The sequence below is a fragment of the Perissodus microlepis genome, chromosome 4 (genome assembly GCF_051167445.1).
Source record: "Perissodus microlepis isolate ML-2025 ecotype Zambia chromosome 4, ASM5116744v1, whole genome shotgun sequence".
NCBI lineage: Eukaryota > Metazoa > Chordata > Actinopteri > Cichliformes > Cichlidae > Perissodus > Perissodus microlepis.
In genome coordinates this window covers 31186760-31206077 of record NC_140464.1, presented here as the reverse complement: position 1 = coordinate 31206077, position 19318 = coordinate 31186760, and the positions used below count along the sequence as shown (strand labels likewise).

The 19318-nt window shown below is 42.0% G+C and overlaps 2 protein-coding genes across 2 annotated transcripts; both read right to left on the bottom strand.

Moving 5' to 3' along the window:
* Positions 1 to 934: 934 nt before the first annotated feature.
* On the bottom strand, positions 935 to 2606 carry LOC146389281 (ferritin, middle subunit). The gene is made up of 4 exons (XM_084927054.1): positions 2291 to 2606; positions 1742 to 1888; positions 1437 to 1562; positions 935 to 1328 (listed from the first exon to the last, which is right to left on the bottom strand). Exons 1-4 carry the CDS (start codon positions 2390 to 2392, stop codon positions 1173 to 1175), a joined length of 531 nt encoding a protein of 176 aa, XP_084783180.1. The 5' UTR covers positions 2393 to 2606; the 3' UTR covers positions 935 to 1172.
* A 4498-nt stretch (positions 2607 to 7104) lies between these two features.
* Positions 7105 to 19046, bottom strand: aldh16a1 (aldehyde dehydrogenase 16 family, member A1). The gene is made up of 17 exons (XM_084927053.1): positions 18772 to 19046; positions 17495 to 17594; positions 17241 to 17367; positions 16997 to 17154; positions 16834 to 16911; positions 16096 to 16283; positions 15345 to 15503; positions 15098 to 15256; positions 14769 to 14925; positions 14549 to 14624; positions 14180 to 14285; positions 13754 to 13887; positions 13456 to 13629; positions 12287 to 12491; positions 11999 to 12184; positions 10190 to 10315; positions 7105 to 10052 (listed from the first exon to the last, which is right to left on the bottom strand). The coding sequence occupies exons 1-17, from the start codon at positions 18859 to 18861 to the stop codon at positions 9879 to 9881; spliced, it is 2397 nt and encodes a 798-aa protein (XP_084783179.1). The 5' UTR covers positions 18862 to 19046; the 3' UTR covers positions 7105 to 9878.
* Between the last annotated feature and the right edge of the window lie 272 nt (positions 19047 to 19318).

Genomic DNA, 19318 nt, shown 5'->3' with positions numbered 1-19318 from the left:
AAAATGTTTAGTTTTGTTATTACTGAATAAGGCACAACAAGGTACATAAAGTTTTTTTTCAGGGTGTAATATGAAACACCTTTAGTTCATTTTAGATTTTACTTGCTATAAAGAAGGAAATGATTTCACTCTGCAGTATGGAGTGTCTCCAGTAGATGGCGATGGTGCATTACAAAAGTAATGTTAATAACAAGGCAAACAAAGTTTAGTGCCAAATTAAATAAACCCACCAAAAATTTATAGCAAGACATTGGATCACATGTCCACGTGATTCTATATTTTCAAGTTAATTATTGGCTGTTATATTAAGATGTTTACATGAACCAATATAGTTGTGCTGTTTGGGATGTGTGGTGCTTCATGGATCAGAATCTTTGTCATTGTGCTTTAAGAACAAATTGTATGCAAGTGAAAAGAGCGCATAGATATATACACATCTATATATAGACACACACAAAGATTGAGAAAAAAAAAGTATATACAAAACTGTATATAAGAGTGAACAAATGAAGTTGCCATGTTGAAGTCCTGCAAACAGTTGAAGCATCTAAGGCCACCTGAACATTTGACTTCTGATATTAAACAGACATTTCTGATCAGAGACCTCCTGCTCAGTGCAGATCCTCTGCAACCGCTACAGATTTCCAATTAGAAGTTTGCCTCAGGCTGCTGAATAGGTGTTCCAGATAAAGCGTAGGTCAAGTTGAGACTTCACTGGGGAGAAAACCAAAAGATATCCAGTAACATTTACATCTGATATGGTCTTTTTTGTATTTGGTCCCAATGTGTACAAATATTAACTCACACCTGAGACGACCTTTGTCAACGCCAGAATCTGACAAAGTCGACAAGGTAAAGAAGCAGTGATTTATTTAGTCTTTAGACTGCTTGAACTAATCAGCAAAATGAGTCACAGATGCAGACAGACCAAAGATCCAGCTCAAAATGTTTATTAGATGAACAGATCAGACACATTTCCAAAAGTCAGACAGCTTAAGCAGAGCCATACCCTGATAACATCCATCGCGCCATGTGACATTTCACACAACACCACAACATACAAGAACTGATGCCAGCTTTAAAGCCAGGAAATCAGGAAAGAAATCAGTTTGAGCAGAAGTGAGTTTACGTCAAAGCCTGTTGTTAACATTTTGACTTCTAGGTCTCAGCATTTAGCTCTTGTCACCCAGAGTGTGCTTGTCAAACAGGTACTCTGCCATCTTGTTGTTGTGGGCATCCATGCGGGTGAGGTTAGTGATGTGGTCACCCAGCTTCTTGATGGACTTCACCTGCTCATCCAGGTAGTGGCTCTCCAGGAAGTCACACAGCTGGCAAAACAAACCAACTACAGTTAACATTTGATGATTTGTCAAACATACACAGCATGAACTAGTTCAGTCTTTAACCCCAAACTCTTCCCTCCAACTTGCACTTACATGAGGGTCATTATGCTGAGAAGCCAGCTTGTGCAGGTCCAGCAGAGCCTGGTTGACATTCTTCTCCAGCTGCAGAGCACACTGCATGGCCTCCAGCCCGCTGCCCCACTCGTCACGCTCTGGTTTCTGCACAACAAACAATTCTGTTAAAGACTGAACACTTGTGTTAAGCTCTGTGTACACATTACACACTAATGCAACAACAGGAAGAGAACAAGGGTCATAACACTGCTCATTAATCCCAGTTTCTGTGTTAGAGACACAGTCAGGTATGTCACAGCAGGACTAGTTCAGTTTGTACACACCTTGATGTCCTGGAGTAAGATGCGACCTCCTCTCTTGTTCTGGAAGGACAGCAGCTTGTCAGCGTGCTCCCTCTCCTCATGGCTGTTCTCCTTGAAGAAGTGGGAGAAGCCTGGCAGGGCCACATCATCACGGTCAAAGTAGAAGGCCTGACAAATCAGACAGGTTATCGTACACAGCACCAATTATTCTGCATCGTGACAAACAGTTATGGAGACAGACATGATTCACCACCAATAGCTCAGCTGTTTACACCGAGGTAACTGCTGAACGCGAGACTAAAGAAAAGCCAAACTAACATGACGCAGCATTTGGGTTTTTCAGTGATGTGTTTGGGCTGAAAAGACACTCCGCATCTGGCAACCTGCCCATCTGTGATAAACAACCAACAAACGAGCTGCGACTGAAATCATGCATTACTGAAATTAGTAACAACATACCGGACTTTACATTTAACGACTCCACTCACTGTTCTCTTTGTCCAGCATTAAGCTAATATAGCTTGAGATTAAGGTTATTATAGACATCAGCATCACATGAAGTGTTCTCACCATAGAAGTGTAGGTGTAAGACGCAAACAGCTCCATGTTCACCATCCGGTTGATGGCGGCCTCGCAGTCGCGGTGGTAGTTCTGACGCACTTGGGACTCCATTTCGGCTGGCGTTTCTTGTGCTTTTTATTAACAAAAACGGTGCAAAAATGAAGCTTTACGTCGACTTTATCTGTAGTGCTCAAGTAGAAAAGGATTTTTCTTCCGAAGTGCAGAGTAACTAAAATATAAAGCGGGACGAAGTCAAGAAGTTCCGTTCAAACACTGTTGAAGCAAGAACTCCTCAAAGATTTCTCCCCTGGTGTGAAACAAAGCACTCGCGGGTCCCTGTATTTATACTCCACCGGAAGTGCTCGTGCCAGATGTGACGTATGTTTCCACCAATCACTGAGCCGGGGTGTCAGTACAAACTGTGACTCACAGGATGAAGTTGCATTTTTTCTCCTCCTGATTCGTAGAAAACTCCGCATTACTTTAATGTTTAATGTGACCTGCTGGGAGATAGTCACGTGCAATGACAAAGCATTTTCCGTAGTTCAACAGGAAATAAACAACATATGATATGTAACGATAAATCTCAAAACGCGTAAAATCGCTTCTCTGTTTAATACGTACAATGCTGTGCAACTAACATGAGAACTAAACCTGTTCTGAGACATATTTTAGAGACAAGCAGTGTCGGCTGTGCAACTAACATGACGCAGCATTTGCAGCATTTGCTGTGCAAACCTGATATTTCTTTTTCAAGTAGCCAGACCTCAATAATTCCCCGTTCTGAAGGGCGTTTGAAGCTTTTATCTGGACAAGTTTTTTAAACAAATGTTTTTTGCTTGTTTAATAAAGGGACTTAAGACTGATCTTTGAAACATTCAAGCCAAAAAGGCACAAAACCCAAAGGTTGACCCAATTGTGTCGATATATAACAGAAAACTTTTTTAAATTGCATCTTTAGGCGCTTTGTTACTTGCAGCCTGTCAATAAAACACATACTGTGTTTCCACTTCTTTTGTTGAATCAATGAAAAATTCCAAAAACAACATGTTTAGACGGGCATTTGTTCTAACCAACAAGTACAAAAGAAGAACACTTTTGCATATTATTGTAGGCTAGTTAATGATTACATAACAGCAGCATAAACTGAGGCAGAGTTACGCCATAAATCTAACACATGACATCCAAAAACTGCTGATAATGGTGTTTACAACCAAAGTGTTTCTTATTGCATTGCATTGCTCAACACCACAGCACTGTTGGCAGACATTACCAGCAATAGTAGAACCTCCCAGGTGGAAACATTACTACTGCTGGGTAACACAAAACGAAAACTAAGACATGTATACACATTTTTGTATTAGTCTGTTTATGTAAAAGTATCGTGTTAGATTAAACTTGTCCTTGAATAGTCTCACTGCAGCTGAGGTATAAGTGTAACACAACGTCACATACGTAATCCTTTCTATGTAAAGTGCATGTAGAAGTAAATCCACTCATGATATGTTTTTAATAGAAAGCCCAAAACACATACAGTAAGCTTTAATATTCATCTTCATGTAATCATAAATATCTCTTCTGTACGTTTATCTTTAACTTGACTTTGTCTTTACATCAAGTCAAGCACTACAAGACAACATGACTTTCATGCTCATCAACTTACAATTCACCTACAGCGGTGTGAGCCAGTACTTTTCCACTGTGCCCGAGAGACCTGCCAGTCTGAACAGGTGTGCTGGTAATCACGTGTTCCCAGCACGAGGACGGAGCCTGCATTTTCTTTGCTGCACCCTTTCAGCTTCATTTTCTAATAATAAAATGAATGCAAGAACATCACTAGACTTGCTTTTAAGCAGTTGAAATGATAGAGAAAGCCTACTGATCTACTCTTTCTTTCCCAGTGAATAACTTCCACCATGTCTGCTTGTCTTAGAGTAATTGATACCTTCCTGCACACTAAGGAGAACATATGTAAGCCTTTTGGCTGAACGTGTCATTTCACACACAGTGGCAGTCACGTAGGCCGACACTGCTTGTCTCTAAAATATGTCTCAGAACAGGTTTAGTTCTCCTTATGATTTGCTGTACTGTGTGTGATTTTAGCTGACACGTAATGTACGAGAGTAAACAATACCTCTCTCAAACACATCAATGATAATGCAAAGGTTACATCTTATTAGTTTGACACATTTTAAATAGTGGTACAAAATTATGGGTTTTTTTTCAAGGTACAAGAAGGAGATACGTTTTTGTTACTCGCTATCTACACAGTATATATGTGTTTGCACATGTGTATATTCATCTGTAAATAACTCTCCTGCCACGATGTTGGAATTATAAAACCAAATGCATGTAACAAATTCTAAGGACGGATTTATTGTAGGACAGGCCATTAATCACACTGATGATTATTAGTTATGACTTAGTGGAAACATGCGTGGGATTAAATAAGCGTATCCTTCTTCCTACTTCGTTTTGAAAATGTTGTTATTTTTTCCTTATGTTTCTTTTTGTTTGTTTGTGCTTTTTTTGTAGTTGCTGTTGTGTAATTTTAACATGTTCAAAATAAAGCCACATTACATTTTTAGCATAGTTGCAAGAGCTAGAGACATCATTACATAACACATTCCTCAGTCAGAGAAGCAACACTTGTTTTTCCAGAGCGTCAGAGCTACAGGTGTTACATATGATGCATTGTATACCTGTAGACGAGCAGCGCTGTCCAATCAGGACCATGTACTAATAAGAGGCATTTTCCATGACCACAGAAAAAAAACTTAAAACACCTCTACATATATTTCAAGATAAAAGAAAATGGATTCGGAAAAACATAAACGTGTTAATTTTGTCAGAGTATTCAAAATCAGTGGAGAAATTTGTAGTTTTTGGTACGGAGCAAGGGTAAGAAAACTGCAATCTGAAAAGTTATAAAACTGTTAAATAAATAATGACCTGAGTAAAGACACCAGTTCCTGTGTCATATTAAGATATAAGGAAGTAGACATAAAAAGTTCCATAAAAAAATCAAATACATGTTCCTCAAAGTTTGGAAAATGTATTTAATGCCAGACCAACAGATAGCTTTGTGTTCACATGGCTTTTATTTCACTCAAGTCTTATAACTAAATTTCGTCCTGCAATAAAAATGATTGTTAATAAAAGGCTTTCACAGTATAGAGACAACAATCACATAAGTTAGTGTTCTGTGAAAATGGAGGAACCACAGAGCTCAAGGTAAGGAAGGACGAGCTAAAGACAGATCCACAGTCACTGCACACTTATCATTGTACTAAAAAGCACTGTAAGCTGTCCTGTGCTGACGATACTTCACCAACACCTGCAATAACACATAAGCACTCGTCATCAAGTGGCTACACTTGCTTTGTTTTCCACACTCTCATACTTAACAAAGATGACAGAGCAGTTCAGACAGCAGCTTTGCCATCTTTATTTTGTGCACTCTCGTGTAAGACGATGAGTCCGGGTTGTACCATCAGGTTCAGCTGAGTGTTGTGCGATGTCATCGCTGTGAGTCAGCATTCTGCAGCCGCCAGCACCCGTCTTCCTTTTTCTCCGTTCTGCTTTTTTTGTCACAGGGCCGTGAGAGGGAGGACACCTCGTGATCGCATCTCATTGTAAGTTGACCTCAGTGCTCTGCTGGATGGGACCGGTTTGGAAAAACGAACAAGGAACAGAAAGTGTGAACGAAGGAACCAAAAGTGTACTTGAGTTACTGAAACTATGTTTTTGACCAATTATCTGTGTGAACTAGTAGTAATTAACGAAAAGAACTGTATTTTATTCATACTTTCTCAGACATGTTTGTTAGGTACATTTGTTCAACTCATGTAGACATTGTGAAGATGGTTCGCTGATGTTCAAACTGAGGATCAGAAAATGTGATTTACTCTGAATGTGGCATGGCTGTTGGCGTCAGACTGGCTGGTCCGAGTATTCCTAAAGCTGCTGACCTGCTGGGATGTTTCCAACCAAGGTTTATAAAAAGAAAGAAGATATACAGTGAGCTGCAGTTCTCTGGGTTAAAATGCCATGTTGGTGTCAGAGGTCAGATGAGAAAAGTCAAACTGCTTGAAGCTGATAGTAAAGCAACAGTAATTCAAATAATCACTTGCAGAATAATATCTCCGAACACCCAGCATGTCAACCCTTGAGCTACAGCAGCAGCAGACCACACCAGGTGTCACTCCTGTCAGCTAATAACAGGAAACTGAAGCTAAATTTTTTGATGCATGCATCCAGCAGGATAACAAACTATTTCACAAAGCTCCGGTCATCGCAAACTGGTTTCCTGAGCATGACAGTGAGTTCACTGCACTCAATATCAATCCGGTCGAGCACCCTTAGGATGTGGAGGAATGGGAGACTAGCATCATGGACGTGCAGCTGACAAACCCATCGTGTCACATCGGCCCAAATGTCCGAGGCTTGTTTCCTGCACCTTGTTGAATCTGAAGAAGTAAAGATGTTCTGGAGACAAAAGGGGGCTGAGTGTATATCACCAACTCACAACGGTTGCCTCGAGGCACTTTTATAAAGGAAAAACGCTACAATAAGAGAGAAAACTCTATCAGACTATGGGTAAGCACTTGGATACAGTGGAAAGAAAGAACTCCCTTTTAACAGGAAGAGACCTCCAGTAGAACCAGGATCAGTCACAGTGCCACAATCAAACATATGAGCCAGTATGTTTACAATGTGCAGTGGCGGCGTTGCTGTTTTCTTATAAAAAATAGATAATGCAGGGAAGTACATTTATATTTCTTTAACCTATTCTATGCATAAAATAATTTAAGAGACACTGATCAAATCAGTAGTCCGGATTTATTCGTTTAAGAAGTGTTGATGCAATACGTGTAGCAGAGAAAAACAGCTTTCAAAGATCCCAAATCGAAATCTACAGAAGAATTCTGCAATAGCACAGACAGTTGTAGAAATATAACTTAAACATTAGACGCTAGAAAAGCTAATGTATTTGTGAGTAATGGGAAAAAGAAATAAAACAATACATTTCCAGACAATCTTTTTCTTTAAATATTCGTTTTTTAAACAGACACACTTGACATTTGTTTGTTTTATTGGTTTTATTTCACAATGTGAATTTGGAAACAAATGAAATGTCACTTGGAATGTTTTTGCACGACAGAGTCAGATTTGACCTTTCATGGCTACAAATTACAGTATTAATGTACAGCAAAAGACACATGACACAGGAAGTTGGATCCATGTACTGCTGCTTTTTGTTTGTTTTGCTGAGTCACTGACAGATCTGTAAGGCTGACACGGCTTCAAGTTGCAAAGTATGCATAGTTCCCCCCAGCTGAAATATTTCAATGAAGAACTCTTTTCAGTGCAGTTAAACTGGACTCCCTTTGGTGTGATTTGATTGCTCAGATGCGAACAGCATAATTAGCACCAAGATGCAGACCATAATTCTTTAGAAGCTCCAGGAGTGCAAACTTCAGCTAAATGCTTGTTATTCTGACACCGGGGCAAATCACACAAACTGTAGCTGCTTGAGTAGTTCTGGCAGCTTGAGAATAAAGCAACATTTTAGCAAACACGGCCGCTCTCTGGAGTTCAGGGTTTTTATACGGGGCAATCACAAGACCGTTCTGAATGAACAGTGGACGACAGAGATGCAGTCCAACAATTTACATTTTGGGTGGACACTTTTCTTTGGAAAATATCATTAGATTTTAAGTCGAAGGGCTCTGCACATTTGATTTGTAGTAAACCCTCCTCTAAGTAAAGAAATACATCATAGCGCCACAGAACATTTACAGGCATGAAGTGTGCAGGAGCCACCCGAGTGGTGCACTACGAAGCTCGATTACATCCTCAGTCAGCTACGTTGAGCTTAAAGAGTTTTCTGTGTCACAAAAGTTGCTCTCTTTCTACTAAATCACCATGGTAACTTATGCTGAACACAACCTGGTGCTTTGGTTTAGAAAGATCCTGAAGTAAAACATTTTCTCTGGATCCTTTCTTTACAGCATGTTTTAAGTACCTGCATGATTGTTAAGCCAGACTTTATTAAACTGACTGAATGAAGGCCAGCTGTAAAGTTACAGAAGTGCAAACTGCAAAAAAATGAACAAATGTTTTTATACTTCATTCAAATCTGCTGCCTAATCTTATTCACGTAGCTGGATTTGCAGCTACTACAGGAGAAAGCTGATAACCAGCGTCGAGGTTCCTGTTATCTCCAACTGGGCTTTTAGGTTTTGTCAAGCCAGCGAACACAAACAAAGGCTAGCTGTGTTGAAGCCGTAGTATACCCCTCTGATACCCGCTGCTTCCTATACATGTAAGGTTCTGTTGTAGTTAAACCGCACATCTAATGTGTGTTTTAGTTGCTGTTTAGAAACAGGTGCCACAAAGGGTTTTTTCGAGGACCTCTCAGCATACGTCACCAGATTGGAAGTATTTTTTTGGCTTTTCTCTAAGAAAAAATTTAGTACATAAGTGTTGCTGTATTGTCAAAAACAAAATAAAAAATATATATATTGTTCACGTTTATCTGTATTCACTCCTAATCACTGAGAACTACCCTGTGAGCGCCCCCTGCTGTGACCTTTTCTGAATTGCACCTAATTTCTGTCTGTCTTAACTTCTGAGCAGGAAGTGGAATGGCCCCCACAGAACATACTCAAGCCCATAACACACAACTTTATCTATTTAATATCCACTGACCCTGCAACACAGGCGCAATAATCTGAGCCAAAGTTCTCCTGAGGTTTGTCACGGTTCACGTGGATTATTCGTTAACGTGGAAAGAAATGTGAACATGACCTACTTTGAAATAACTTGTGATACCTGACCTCTTATTTTATCTGCATAAAAATTTATGGATGTGTACAAAACACCAATCAGACATGTGAGGGTTAATTCAAATACGCATAACAGAGGTAGAAAATCAGCAGGGTTATTATCATGATAGCATGTTATGACTAAAATAAAGGAATCCCAACATTATTAAAGAGCAGCTATTGTTAATAAACCTTCAATTTATTGATTGTTTTGACTAATCAAGCAAAATGTTGCAGTAGCTCTAATGGATGTTACTTTGGCTAGCATTGTTTTTTATATTTATTTAAAAACCAAAATGACAAACTCAACAATGAATTGATTATTCTGACGGGTAGCTACTGCTCTGCTCGATAATCTTCAGTAAACCGACAAACATTTAAATGAAAATAGTGAAGATGCATGAAATGTTTTTAGGGTCTCTGCATTGACTGTCACAGGGACGTAAAAGGGAAAAACCTTTCGTCTTAATCACAGTGAATATTTTTCCGTTTTAGGATCATTTTTAAACCATGTTGGCAACAAAAATCAGCTTATATATATATATATATCAGCAACACTGTTAACATCCCTCGTCTGTCTATTAAGTGCTTTATGTCACCCATTCCTAATATAATCTCAAAATTTAATTTAACATCTAATGTTTCTTTGCTTTTAAAATCCCTCCTCCCCTTCTGTCTGACCTGTGATGATTTCTGATTTTTCAGGTCACAGTCAAACGCTCCATGATCCAAACTGTAACTCTTTTCCTTCTTCCTGCCGTTCGGCTTTAAGCTGTAGGAATCCATACACTCTTCCACTGCACAGCGCTTCTCCACATTTCTTCCAGGAATGACGGATGGCACCGAGTCCAGTCTAGCTCCCCATCTTTCCCTTCCTGGTCCTCACACAGGCGCAGGGTTTTTAGCGGACTAGTGCAGGTGTACTGGAGGTACTGGCAGCCCTGCAGCAGGAAATCAGAAAAGTGAAGCGAGTGTAGGCGATTATATGAGGCAGGCCTAATTTGGGAGAAGGAACTCAATCCTACACTCAGGAGCTCAGTTTAATGCAAAATGAGTTAGCTAAAAGAGTTAGCCTCACCTCAGCACTGCCCCAGTACCAGATGGCCTTGATGACACTGTGATTAGCCAGAGCCACAGTCAGCTGGTCTCGACTTCCTGTTATAACGTTTACCAGACCTGCTGGCAAGTCCGAGGACTGGAGCACCTGAGAAAGAAAAGGTGCAATAAAGATAACAACCAGTTTTTATGATTCACGGTGCTTTTTAATGCAGGTCAAGCTGACTGAAATCAACTGAGAAAACCGAAGACTTGCTTCAAGTCTACAGTCAAGTTTTCATCTTAAATGAAAACAGATGTGCACACAAGTTTACACTGACAGCCTCGTGATCGACTGCAGCTTAAGCTGGGCTGACCAAGCACTTTTAATGCTGACCAACTTAGAAAAACTGGCTAGAAACAGGCCCGCAACATTAAGGTACAATCTAAGACTTTCAAACTCTCCATTAGGAAGCATTATCTAACCAACAGTCGACTCACCTACGTCTTTTTCTTGCTTAGGCTGTACAAAACCATTTAGGCACCATGTCTTACAATAGCAGGCCAACCAAACATGTTCTGAGGGAACCCAGAATAGATGCAACACTCAAAGGATCTGGAACTGCACATAACTAAAACAATCATGACACTATAAGCAGACTTTTCAAAAACCATTGCACATTATTTCCATTTGAGCAAACAGCTGTTGTTTCCTTCAGACACCAAGTACATTTCCAAGGTTTTACCTTTGATTAAAAACATCTTCAGAGCTTCTTTGCAACACATAAAGCAAAATACGTGCACGCATGTTAGACGTGACCTGACAAGTTCAGCCGCACAGAGCTGTGCAGATTTAGGGATTACCCTCAAAGCCCTTTTAGCACTATGATGCATCCAGCTAGGTCCAGACATTTAACACTCATCCGGTGATGATTTATTTCAGTACAGTTCACTTCATGTGTTCAACGCATGAAGACTCCTTTATCCTCGGCTCAGATCCCTTATGCCTGCACACCCTATCCTCAAATTATTATTAAGAGGCTAACACTTAGATCACTATTTACCATCACACCAACAGCCACTTTAGAATCACATATTAGCTGAGCCACAAGCTCAGCTTCATGATTGTTAGTATGCTCGTTGTCGTGATCATTGATCAATGGCTACGAGGACTGTTCACAGAGTTGGTGAACGGCTGTAATCACAGCACAGAATGACATACTGAGAGACTCTTTTCATGTAATTGGTCTCTTTGACTCTGTGCTCCCTGCCCAGGACGTGCACCTCCTGCGAGTGTAAACAGAGTGCAGCGTCCTGAGCAATGTAAGCAATCTGCTGCAGTATACCAGAAACACCAGCAAACGTGGTGGTGGACATAAAATGGACAAAAGCCGTTATTATTATTTTTGCTTAACGGCGCTTCTTATCACATCTGACTGGCGTTTCTGCACGTGCATGATTATGTCATGCTGACGACTGACTTTAAAGTTAATCGACATGCTCACATAAGTGCCCGCGCATGTTTAAAATGGCTGCAGGGTGGCGAGCCTTTCCTCTAGAATGACAGCAGCTCTGCTTCTGACCCACACGGTGTACTGACATTTCATACAAACCTGGGCCAGTTAAATGGTTGTGTAGACTTTTCGATTCACTTGTACAATCACTAGTTTGACCCCTAAGTTGAGACGATATTCAGGTCAGCTGCCTCTGAATAACAAAGACGTATTACTTCAGTTCGTGTTACTTCTGTTCCACCGACTTCTGCGTGTTTGACTTTGTGTTCCAACTGAAACATGCAACTTCTTTCTAAAGGTTCCCTGCCACTTGCCACACAGCACATTTATACACTTACCTTAATGAATGCCAAGACAGGCAGTGGATACTTTTGACTGGGGACCATAATAACAGCATTGCCTGTGGCAATAGTTGCCCCAAGCACGGTTACCATGGAGAGGAGGGGATTGTAGTCAGGTAGGACGACCCCCATGACTCCCAGGGCTTCAGGGATGGAGAGAGCGGAGCCAGAGTTTGGCATGGGCTGAAGGAGAGGGAAACAACGAGCGATCAGACGGCCTCAGCTGATACTTTTCTATTATGTTTCAGCATCTTTAGCAGCTTTGTGTAACATGAAAGGTCTCACCAGTGCTCCTCCCTGGACTTTGTCACAGTAAGCGGCCCAAACGCTGAGCCTGGTAATGCTGAGCTCCACCTCCTTCTCAGCCTTGTCCATTGACAGGCCGGTCTGTGTGTTGATTGCTGCAGCTATGTCCCGCCTCTTCGCCTCAAGGCCCTTGGCCAGAGAGTAGAGTGACTGGGCACGTGCAGACGGGCTCTTTTTCATCCAGCTACAAGAGACAAAGGCATTCAAAGAAATACAACAATAATAATATAAAAAACAAAAACAACCTGATGCCATTTGTTGGGATTTATGTGTCTGTCAGGTTAAACTTCATTACCGTGGATAAAATCTATAAACTGTTAGAGACTGCCGATGAGTAATGGCCACATGTCCTGCTTCACAGCTTGTGTTTGTGAGATTTCAGTGGAATAAAACTCTGTAAGCAGTTTGTGTCGAGTTCATGACTCTGCACTTTGTCTTTTTATCTCAAGTCAAGTTGTACATTGACTGATGGTAAACGCACACAGCCCTACAGTAACCCGGCTGATAAGAGCAGATTAAGAACAAAATGTTCCACAAGGAAGGCTCAGAGGACACCATCTACATGTTGTGTATATGGAGTAAAAATGTAACAAACAATATTAAAGTGGATCTGCGCTGCTCAGTTCACTCTCCAGATTTCTACTTTGTGACTCTACTAGTCGAACAGCCTCGTCTGACTCGAAGTTAAAAATATTAACATTTCTTTAGTGACTCAGTCGTAGATGCAGAATTTCATTTTAAATCCTTCTCAAGGTCTTAAATAATCACATCTTAAAATCCTCATATTACCGTAGTATACCAACAAAGCACTCTGCTCTCAGACTGGCAGTGTCTCAATGCAGAATCAGCTTTCAGCCCTTCTGTGGAACTAGGTGCAGGTGTGGGAGGTGAACTCTGTCTCCACTTTTAAGAAAAGACTTGAAAGAACCTGTGAAACCATCCAGAAATACTACAGGGATGATTTGTACCTACATCATTACTTGATGGCTTTTCCAGTAATATAGTGACTACATATTGGAATATCTGTGCAGTTTCATAAACTCTCAACAACATCTGTTGTGCGAGTACACAAACCTCAGTTGTGTTTTTGGTTTTTTTGAATGACGTGTACGTGTTTGTGAACACGTACACGTAGTTTGCACTCTCACCCTGGCTGGACTTTGACAGCAGCCTCCACAGCATTGCGAACGTCCTTCCGGCCCCCGTCTGGGCAGTAGGCTAACAGACCACCACTACCACCTGGTGGCTGCACAGCCACACTGCAGCCAGACACTGATTTACATGCTTTACCAGCAACAAACTGCAGGTGGGACTGAGGGGCTCTAGAAAAAAGAAAGAAAATGTCTTTAATGATGCGATTAGTGCTGTGCAACACATTTTTCCTGCAACATTTACCAGAAAATAGAAATGTGGTATTTACACAGCTATAACGCTTCACAAACATACCTGGCAGGGTCCGACTCAGCAGGAATGATAGGTGGGGACGTTTCTGTTCCGAACTGCGTGTAGTCCATGGAGACGGGAGAGGAGCGAGGAAGAGGGGGGCAGGAAGAGGAGGGGCGTAGAAACTGGTACAGACCCTGACAGAATAAAGAGGGGATATAACTATCGAGTGAGTGATTTATGTGGGCGTGTTTAGTAGGGATGTTTTGCACTGCAGGAGCTGGTGTCTACGGAGCTAGAGACCAATAAGAACCCCAAGAAGAAGTGCTGCGTGGCTATAAGAGCCTAACAGGAAACACTAAACTAAGAACAGTGAGACGACACCCAGGTGAAGCAGAATTCAAACATTGAACTACACCAGCATGTGCAAGCAGTGTTACAGATCCAGGCTCTGTCGGCCTGTCAAAACCACAAACTCCTGAAACAAACCTCCTGTCCTCCATCGGTGCAGGTCCCGCTGTCTTTGTGACCGGAGGCGGGCAGACAGGGGTCACAGATGGAGTGGGAATTCACCCACACAGAGCCAACTGACAAACTGGGAGGACACGAAGAAGAAATATTAATTTTAAAAAAGGAAATAAATATGAATTTTAGTACTAAATGGACAGTCACGAGATGTGAAGCCGACCATGAAAGTCAATGTATTGGCTTTACACCGAGCACAGGTGGTTGTGAAGAAATGACTGTATAGGAAAGTAAAAAGAAAAGTCAACAAATAAACGAAGAGAAGGAGAAAGAGGAAACAGACAGTTAGCAGAACATTAACAGAAGGACAGAAAGCAGAGAATACAGATGTACCTCTGAGCTGTCTCCAGAGCGAGGGTGAGGTCTTCGGTCCAGATGGATGCTGCCTGACCGTGAGGACTGTGGTTCCCTGCACAGGGCAGAAAATGTTACTCCGGCGCCTTATTCAACACCCAGGTCTCTGATAACGATGCAAATGCAACCCTTTAAAAAACCCTGAAACCTTATTCACGTTGGTGTCTTATAGGAGACGTTTTCACATGAAGGTTCTTACCAAGAGTCACGGCTTCTGTGTTGCTTCTGAAGGTCATGAGGGGCAGCAGTGGTCCAGGACAGGGGTTGAGCACACATGGTGAGGAGGGGGCCACCCCACAGAGCACAGTGGAAGGATACTGGGCACCTGACGTGGGATCAGCACAGGACTGAACCAACTGAGGAGAGATTATTTAAAACTGCTAGTTATGGGCAGTAAACTCCGAGGAAAATGAAGACAAAGTGGTACACACCATCAGCAGACTAATCTAAGGGAACCTTCAAGTTCGTTGAAACTTTTCCTGGCATTAACATTTTTAAACCCTGATGGCTCAAAGTCTTCTTACTAACCGTGGCTCCCAGCTGCTGAGCTTCCTGCACAGCAGCATCCACCCGTTCCCTGTCTGCCTCACTGGGCAGGGTCACACAATTCATCTTGGCCATTCGCAACCTGAGATGGGCAACAACACTGTCCACCACACTCTCCTGCACACACAACACCCAGAAGACCTGCAGGCAGAGGGGAGGAGAGTCCCGTCAAACAGGCTCAGGGATGTGTCGCTGGAATAGGAGTTACCTCGTCGCTCTATAAGCGTACCTCTTTCTTCTTCCTGAAGGCGGCCTCCATCACCTCATCCACAGCACTGTTAATATCTGCCGACTCAAAGATGATGAAGGGACAGGCGGAGCCTACGCACGGTGACACCGACACAGGAACTCCCATCCCTGCTGTGGCCTTACACAGCATCACTCCGTCCTCAAAGAGCAGGGAAACATTTTCTTACACACAGCTCAACCATTTGGACTCCATTTCACTCACTCTCACAAAAACACACAGAGTCGTGTTTTCATATCTTAGTGGGGACGTCTAATTGACATAATGCTTTCCCTAACCCTAATCATCAAAAATCAATGCCTAATCCAAACCTTGCCTAAGCCGAACCATAACCTAACAGTAACCCTGACACCAAAACCACATTAAGAGTCTCAAAAATGCCCTCACACTCGAAGGGACAGGCATTTTGTCCCCATAAGGCAGAGGTGGGGAACTCCAGGCCTCGAGGGCCGGTGTCCTGCAGGTTTTAGATCTCACCCTGGGTCAACACACCTGAATCAAATGATCAGTTCATTACCAGGCCTCTGGAGAACTTCAAGACATGTTGAGGAGGTAATTTAGCCATTTAAATCAGCTGTGATGGCTCAAGGACACATCTGAAACCTGCAGGACACCGGCCCTCGAGGCCTGGAGCTCCGTACCCCTGCCATACAGGCTGTTGGTCCCCACAAGTATAGTAACATTCCCATTTCTGGTCCCCACAAAGATATGTAAACATGGCACACAAACACACCTCCTTGTTGCCGCAGTAGTTGACGTAACTGATGCTGTGGTTCTGGGCCACTTTGACACCCAGTGTTATGTCACTTCCTGTTAGCACATTAAGAGCCCCAGCAGGAAGTCCTACTCCTGTAAAAAGCTGAGCCAGTAGTAGTACTGGGGGGGCCGTGCTCTGACCGGGGACAACCACCACAGAGTTGCCTAGAAGGAAGAAGTATTCATTTATACCTCACAGCTCCTCTTACACCACAAATAAAGATAGAAAACCTAAACAATTAAGATGATAACAAATTACAAACAAGAGATAATTGGCTTCTCTCTCATGACTAATCTTAAGCTACACATCTTTGGCCTTTGGATGAATTTTCTGGTATTTAATAAACCATATAATTTATTAATCAACTAAAGTATGAATCGATGAATATAACCACAGGCTGCAGGGCTCGTTGGTGGTTGATGAGAGAAGTGCTTTGATGTTTTTCCCACATCAAAGATCTGGATACATTTGATAGTAACTAGGATCTAACAACGGATCACAAAAAACAATTCTGAAAAAGTTGGGACACTGCAGGAAAAGTAAATAAGAACCAAATGAATCTCTTATAAAATAGTATTTCATCTCAAATGTTTAAACTGAGACATTTCAGTATTTCACTTTTAAACTCAGGTATTAAGACTATTTTGAAATGTTCAGATTTGATGTTAGAGTCAGATCAGGGTTCAGCTACAAACATCGGTGTGTGTGTTTTACCCATAGCCAGTGCTGGCAGGACTTTGAGCAGAAGCGAATAGAGAGGACAGTCTTTCGAGGTCACCACTGCCACCACACCTGGAAGATAAAAAATAAGCAAAATTACGAAACAACACAATAAAAAGACTGAGAGCATTTTGTAAAGATAGCTGAATTCACTTACCCAGAGGTGTCCAGTCAGTGAGGAGTGTGTCTCTGAGCTGCGCCCAGCTGCTGTAGAACTGCAGCAGCCTGACCAGGGCGGCAGTGGAGCAGGAGGCCTCACAGAGCTCACACAACTCTGAGAGACACTGGCCGTGCTGCCCGAGGACACTCACCAACCTGTTAGAGGACAGAAATTCATCTTTATGTTAAACTGGTGGCTCAAAAACAAAGCAGCGAGGTGTGTGAAGGTGTGTTTGTTGGACCTGAGGAGCACTTTGGCCCTTTGGTTGCAGCTCAGGCTGCTCCAGGACTTGAAAGCGTTAACAGCAGAGGAGGCACACTGGGAAATATCAGCTTCTTCAGCGCATGCTGTGCTGCATACAATACTTCCTGGAGAGCAGGCAGGCAAAACACTGAGACCATCATTATCATTAGGATGTTTGTAAAAAGTCTGAAACACTGACTTGTAATGAAAAGTTTTAACTTCTGTGTAACTGTGTGCTTGGGCTGCTCTCACCTTTAGAATCAGCCAGGGAGCAGCTCCGTCCGTCTGCTGAACAGACAAATTTACCGTCAATGAAGAGACCCAGAGAACGGGAACGATGCTCCAGCCAGGCCTGATGAAGAAGAAAGGGAACGGGGGAAGGATCAGCTCCAGAACAGAGAGACCAACACTCACACACAGATTCAGTTTTGTTAAAAGGTTACTGCAGATTTATGAAAATCCTTGAATTAAAGTAAAAAAAATCTTTTATCAAACCGTGCCTGTATGAGTACAGAGGAGGATGAGGATGCCGAACATCTCAGACAAGCTGTTATCTGGAGTCTTACAGGTAAAGGAGGCCCTTCTAATGTTTTTGCAAATCTAAGCATTTGCATATAAGAGATGTGCATTATTTTGAAAATAAGAAAAGAAAACTACAGTCCATCGCGCTCTAAACATTTTAAATCCACAACATGTTAACGTCGTTATTAAAACACTCATGAAATTATGGACTGCAGATGAGCAGCACCCAAAACCAAAAAAAAACGTTTTACTGGTTGAAGAGACCAATATACATGGCAGTGACTGATAAAGGCGGGTAGGCAAAGTGAAGAGTGTCAGCTATTTACAGACTGAAGACCAAAGTACAGAGCTCAACTCTCTGCAAAGCACCAACGGCATTTTTTAGCAGTATGTATTAACTCAGTCGTGGTACTGGTACTATGGTCTCTCGTGCTCTACATGATGTGGGCTGTCAAATTACAGCATGCTAGTGGTTTGAGTGCTTATCCAGTAATTTAGTACTCTTTGTAAACCTTCAATGTCCTGACAGCCACAAAAACCTTTACACAGCTGTTTTAACAGAGCTGTTTGCGTGTAGCAATCATAGACTGTACACAGAAGATGGGAGTAGCCAGCTGATTTTACTTAGTTTTAGCAGGCCTGACACCATGAACGAGGGGTAAACCTTTACTGAGAGATCCCATCTTCTACATTTGGTATTTGGCAGAAGCTCCTGTTTTCAAGTTCACGTAAAAAGAGGAAACCCCTAAAATGTTTTTCACGGACTACGGTGGGATACGGACATAAAAAAAAATCTACATGAACAGTAATCCCTTGACACATTATAATGTAATTATGTGTTTAGTTATGTCACATGTTTGTCTTGTGAGGTACACTGGGCTAACAGTTAAGCAACTTCACGAGTCCAATAACCTATATAGGTATCCACTAACTCCGCAGCACAGCATGCTGTGAGTAAGTTTAGTTTTAAAGCAGTCTCCTACTATGAATCTGAACGTAATCTGTACCTGTGCAGTAGCAGTGCTAGAAGTTGCTGCTGGCCCGTACTCCATGCTTTGGAAAATCTCGTACACCGTCTTGGTGCTGCTAACAGCCATAATAAGAAGAAACCACTGTGGGAGCAAATCTCGCTGTGCGTGGTCGTTCTTGGATGGAGTTAGGAAGAATACGAAGAGAGAAAGCTGGCAGAAGGGGAACTCGAGCGTCACTCCGACTCTGAAAGAAACGTGCTAGCTTCCCTGAGCTGCCAGAAACGCGCAGATCGATACGTGAGAGCGAGAGGATTCACTCCTCCCGACTTCCGCTATTGTGTGCGCTAAGTTCACCAGAACGCAGATAGACTGTACTAGGATGTATGGACACTGAGAAAATGAAAATAACCTTTTTTAACTTCGTAAAGCACAATCAATCCAGTTTTTAGTTTTAGTTTTCAAATTCATACAAATTATTGTAATAAAACGTGTGACATAATTTCAAAATAAAACCTAATTTCCGGTGTTTGTGCCAAAAAATGATCGTCTGCCAAAAACTGATTTTTGGTATTTGCCAAAACTG

Coding starts and splice junctions, on each gene's coding strand:
- LOC146389281 (XM_084927054.1), bottom strand. CDS start 2,392: ATGGAGTCCCAAGTGCGTCAGAACTACCACCGCGACTGCGAGGCCGCC. Junction 1,563..1,741: donor TCTTACTCCAGGACATCAAG/GTGTGTACAAAC, acceptor TTTGTTGTGCAG/AAACCAGAGCGTGACGAGTG. Junction 1,329..1,436: donor CTCAGCATAATGACCCTCAT/GTAAGTGCAAGT, acceptor TTGTTTTGCCAG/CTGTGTGACTTCCTGGAGAG.
- aldh16a1 (XM_084927053.1), bottom strand. CDS start 18,861: ATGGCTGTTAGCAGCACCAAGACGGTGTACGAGATTTTCCAAAGCATG. Junction 17,368..17,494: donor CTCCCTGGCTGATTCTAAAG/GTGAGAGCAGCC, acceptor CCTGCTCTCCAG/GAAGTATTGTATGCAGCACA. Junction 12,492..13,455: donor GCTGTCAAAGTCCAGCCAGG/GTGAGAGTGCAA, acceptor TGTCTCTTGTAG/CTGGATGAAAAAGAGCCCGT.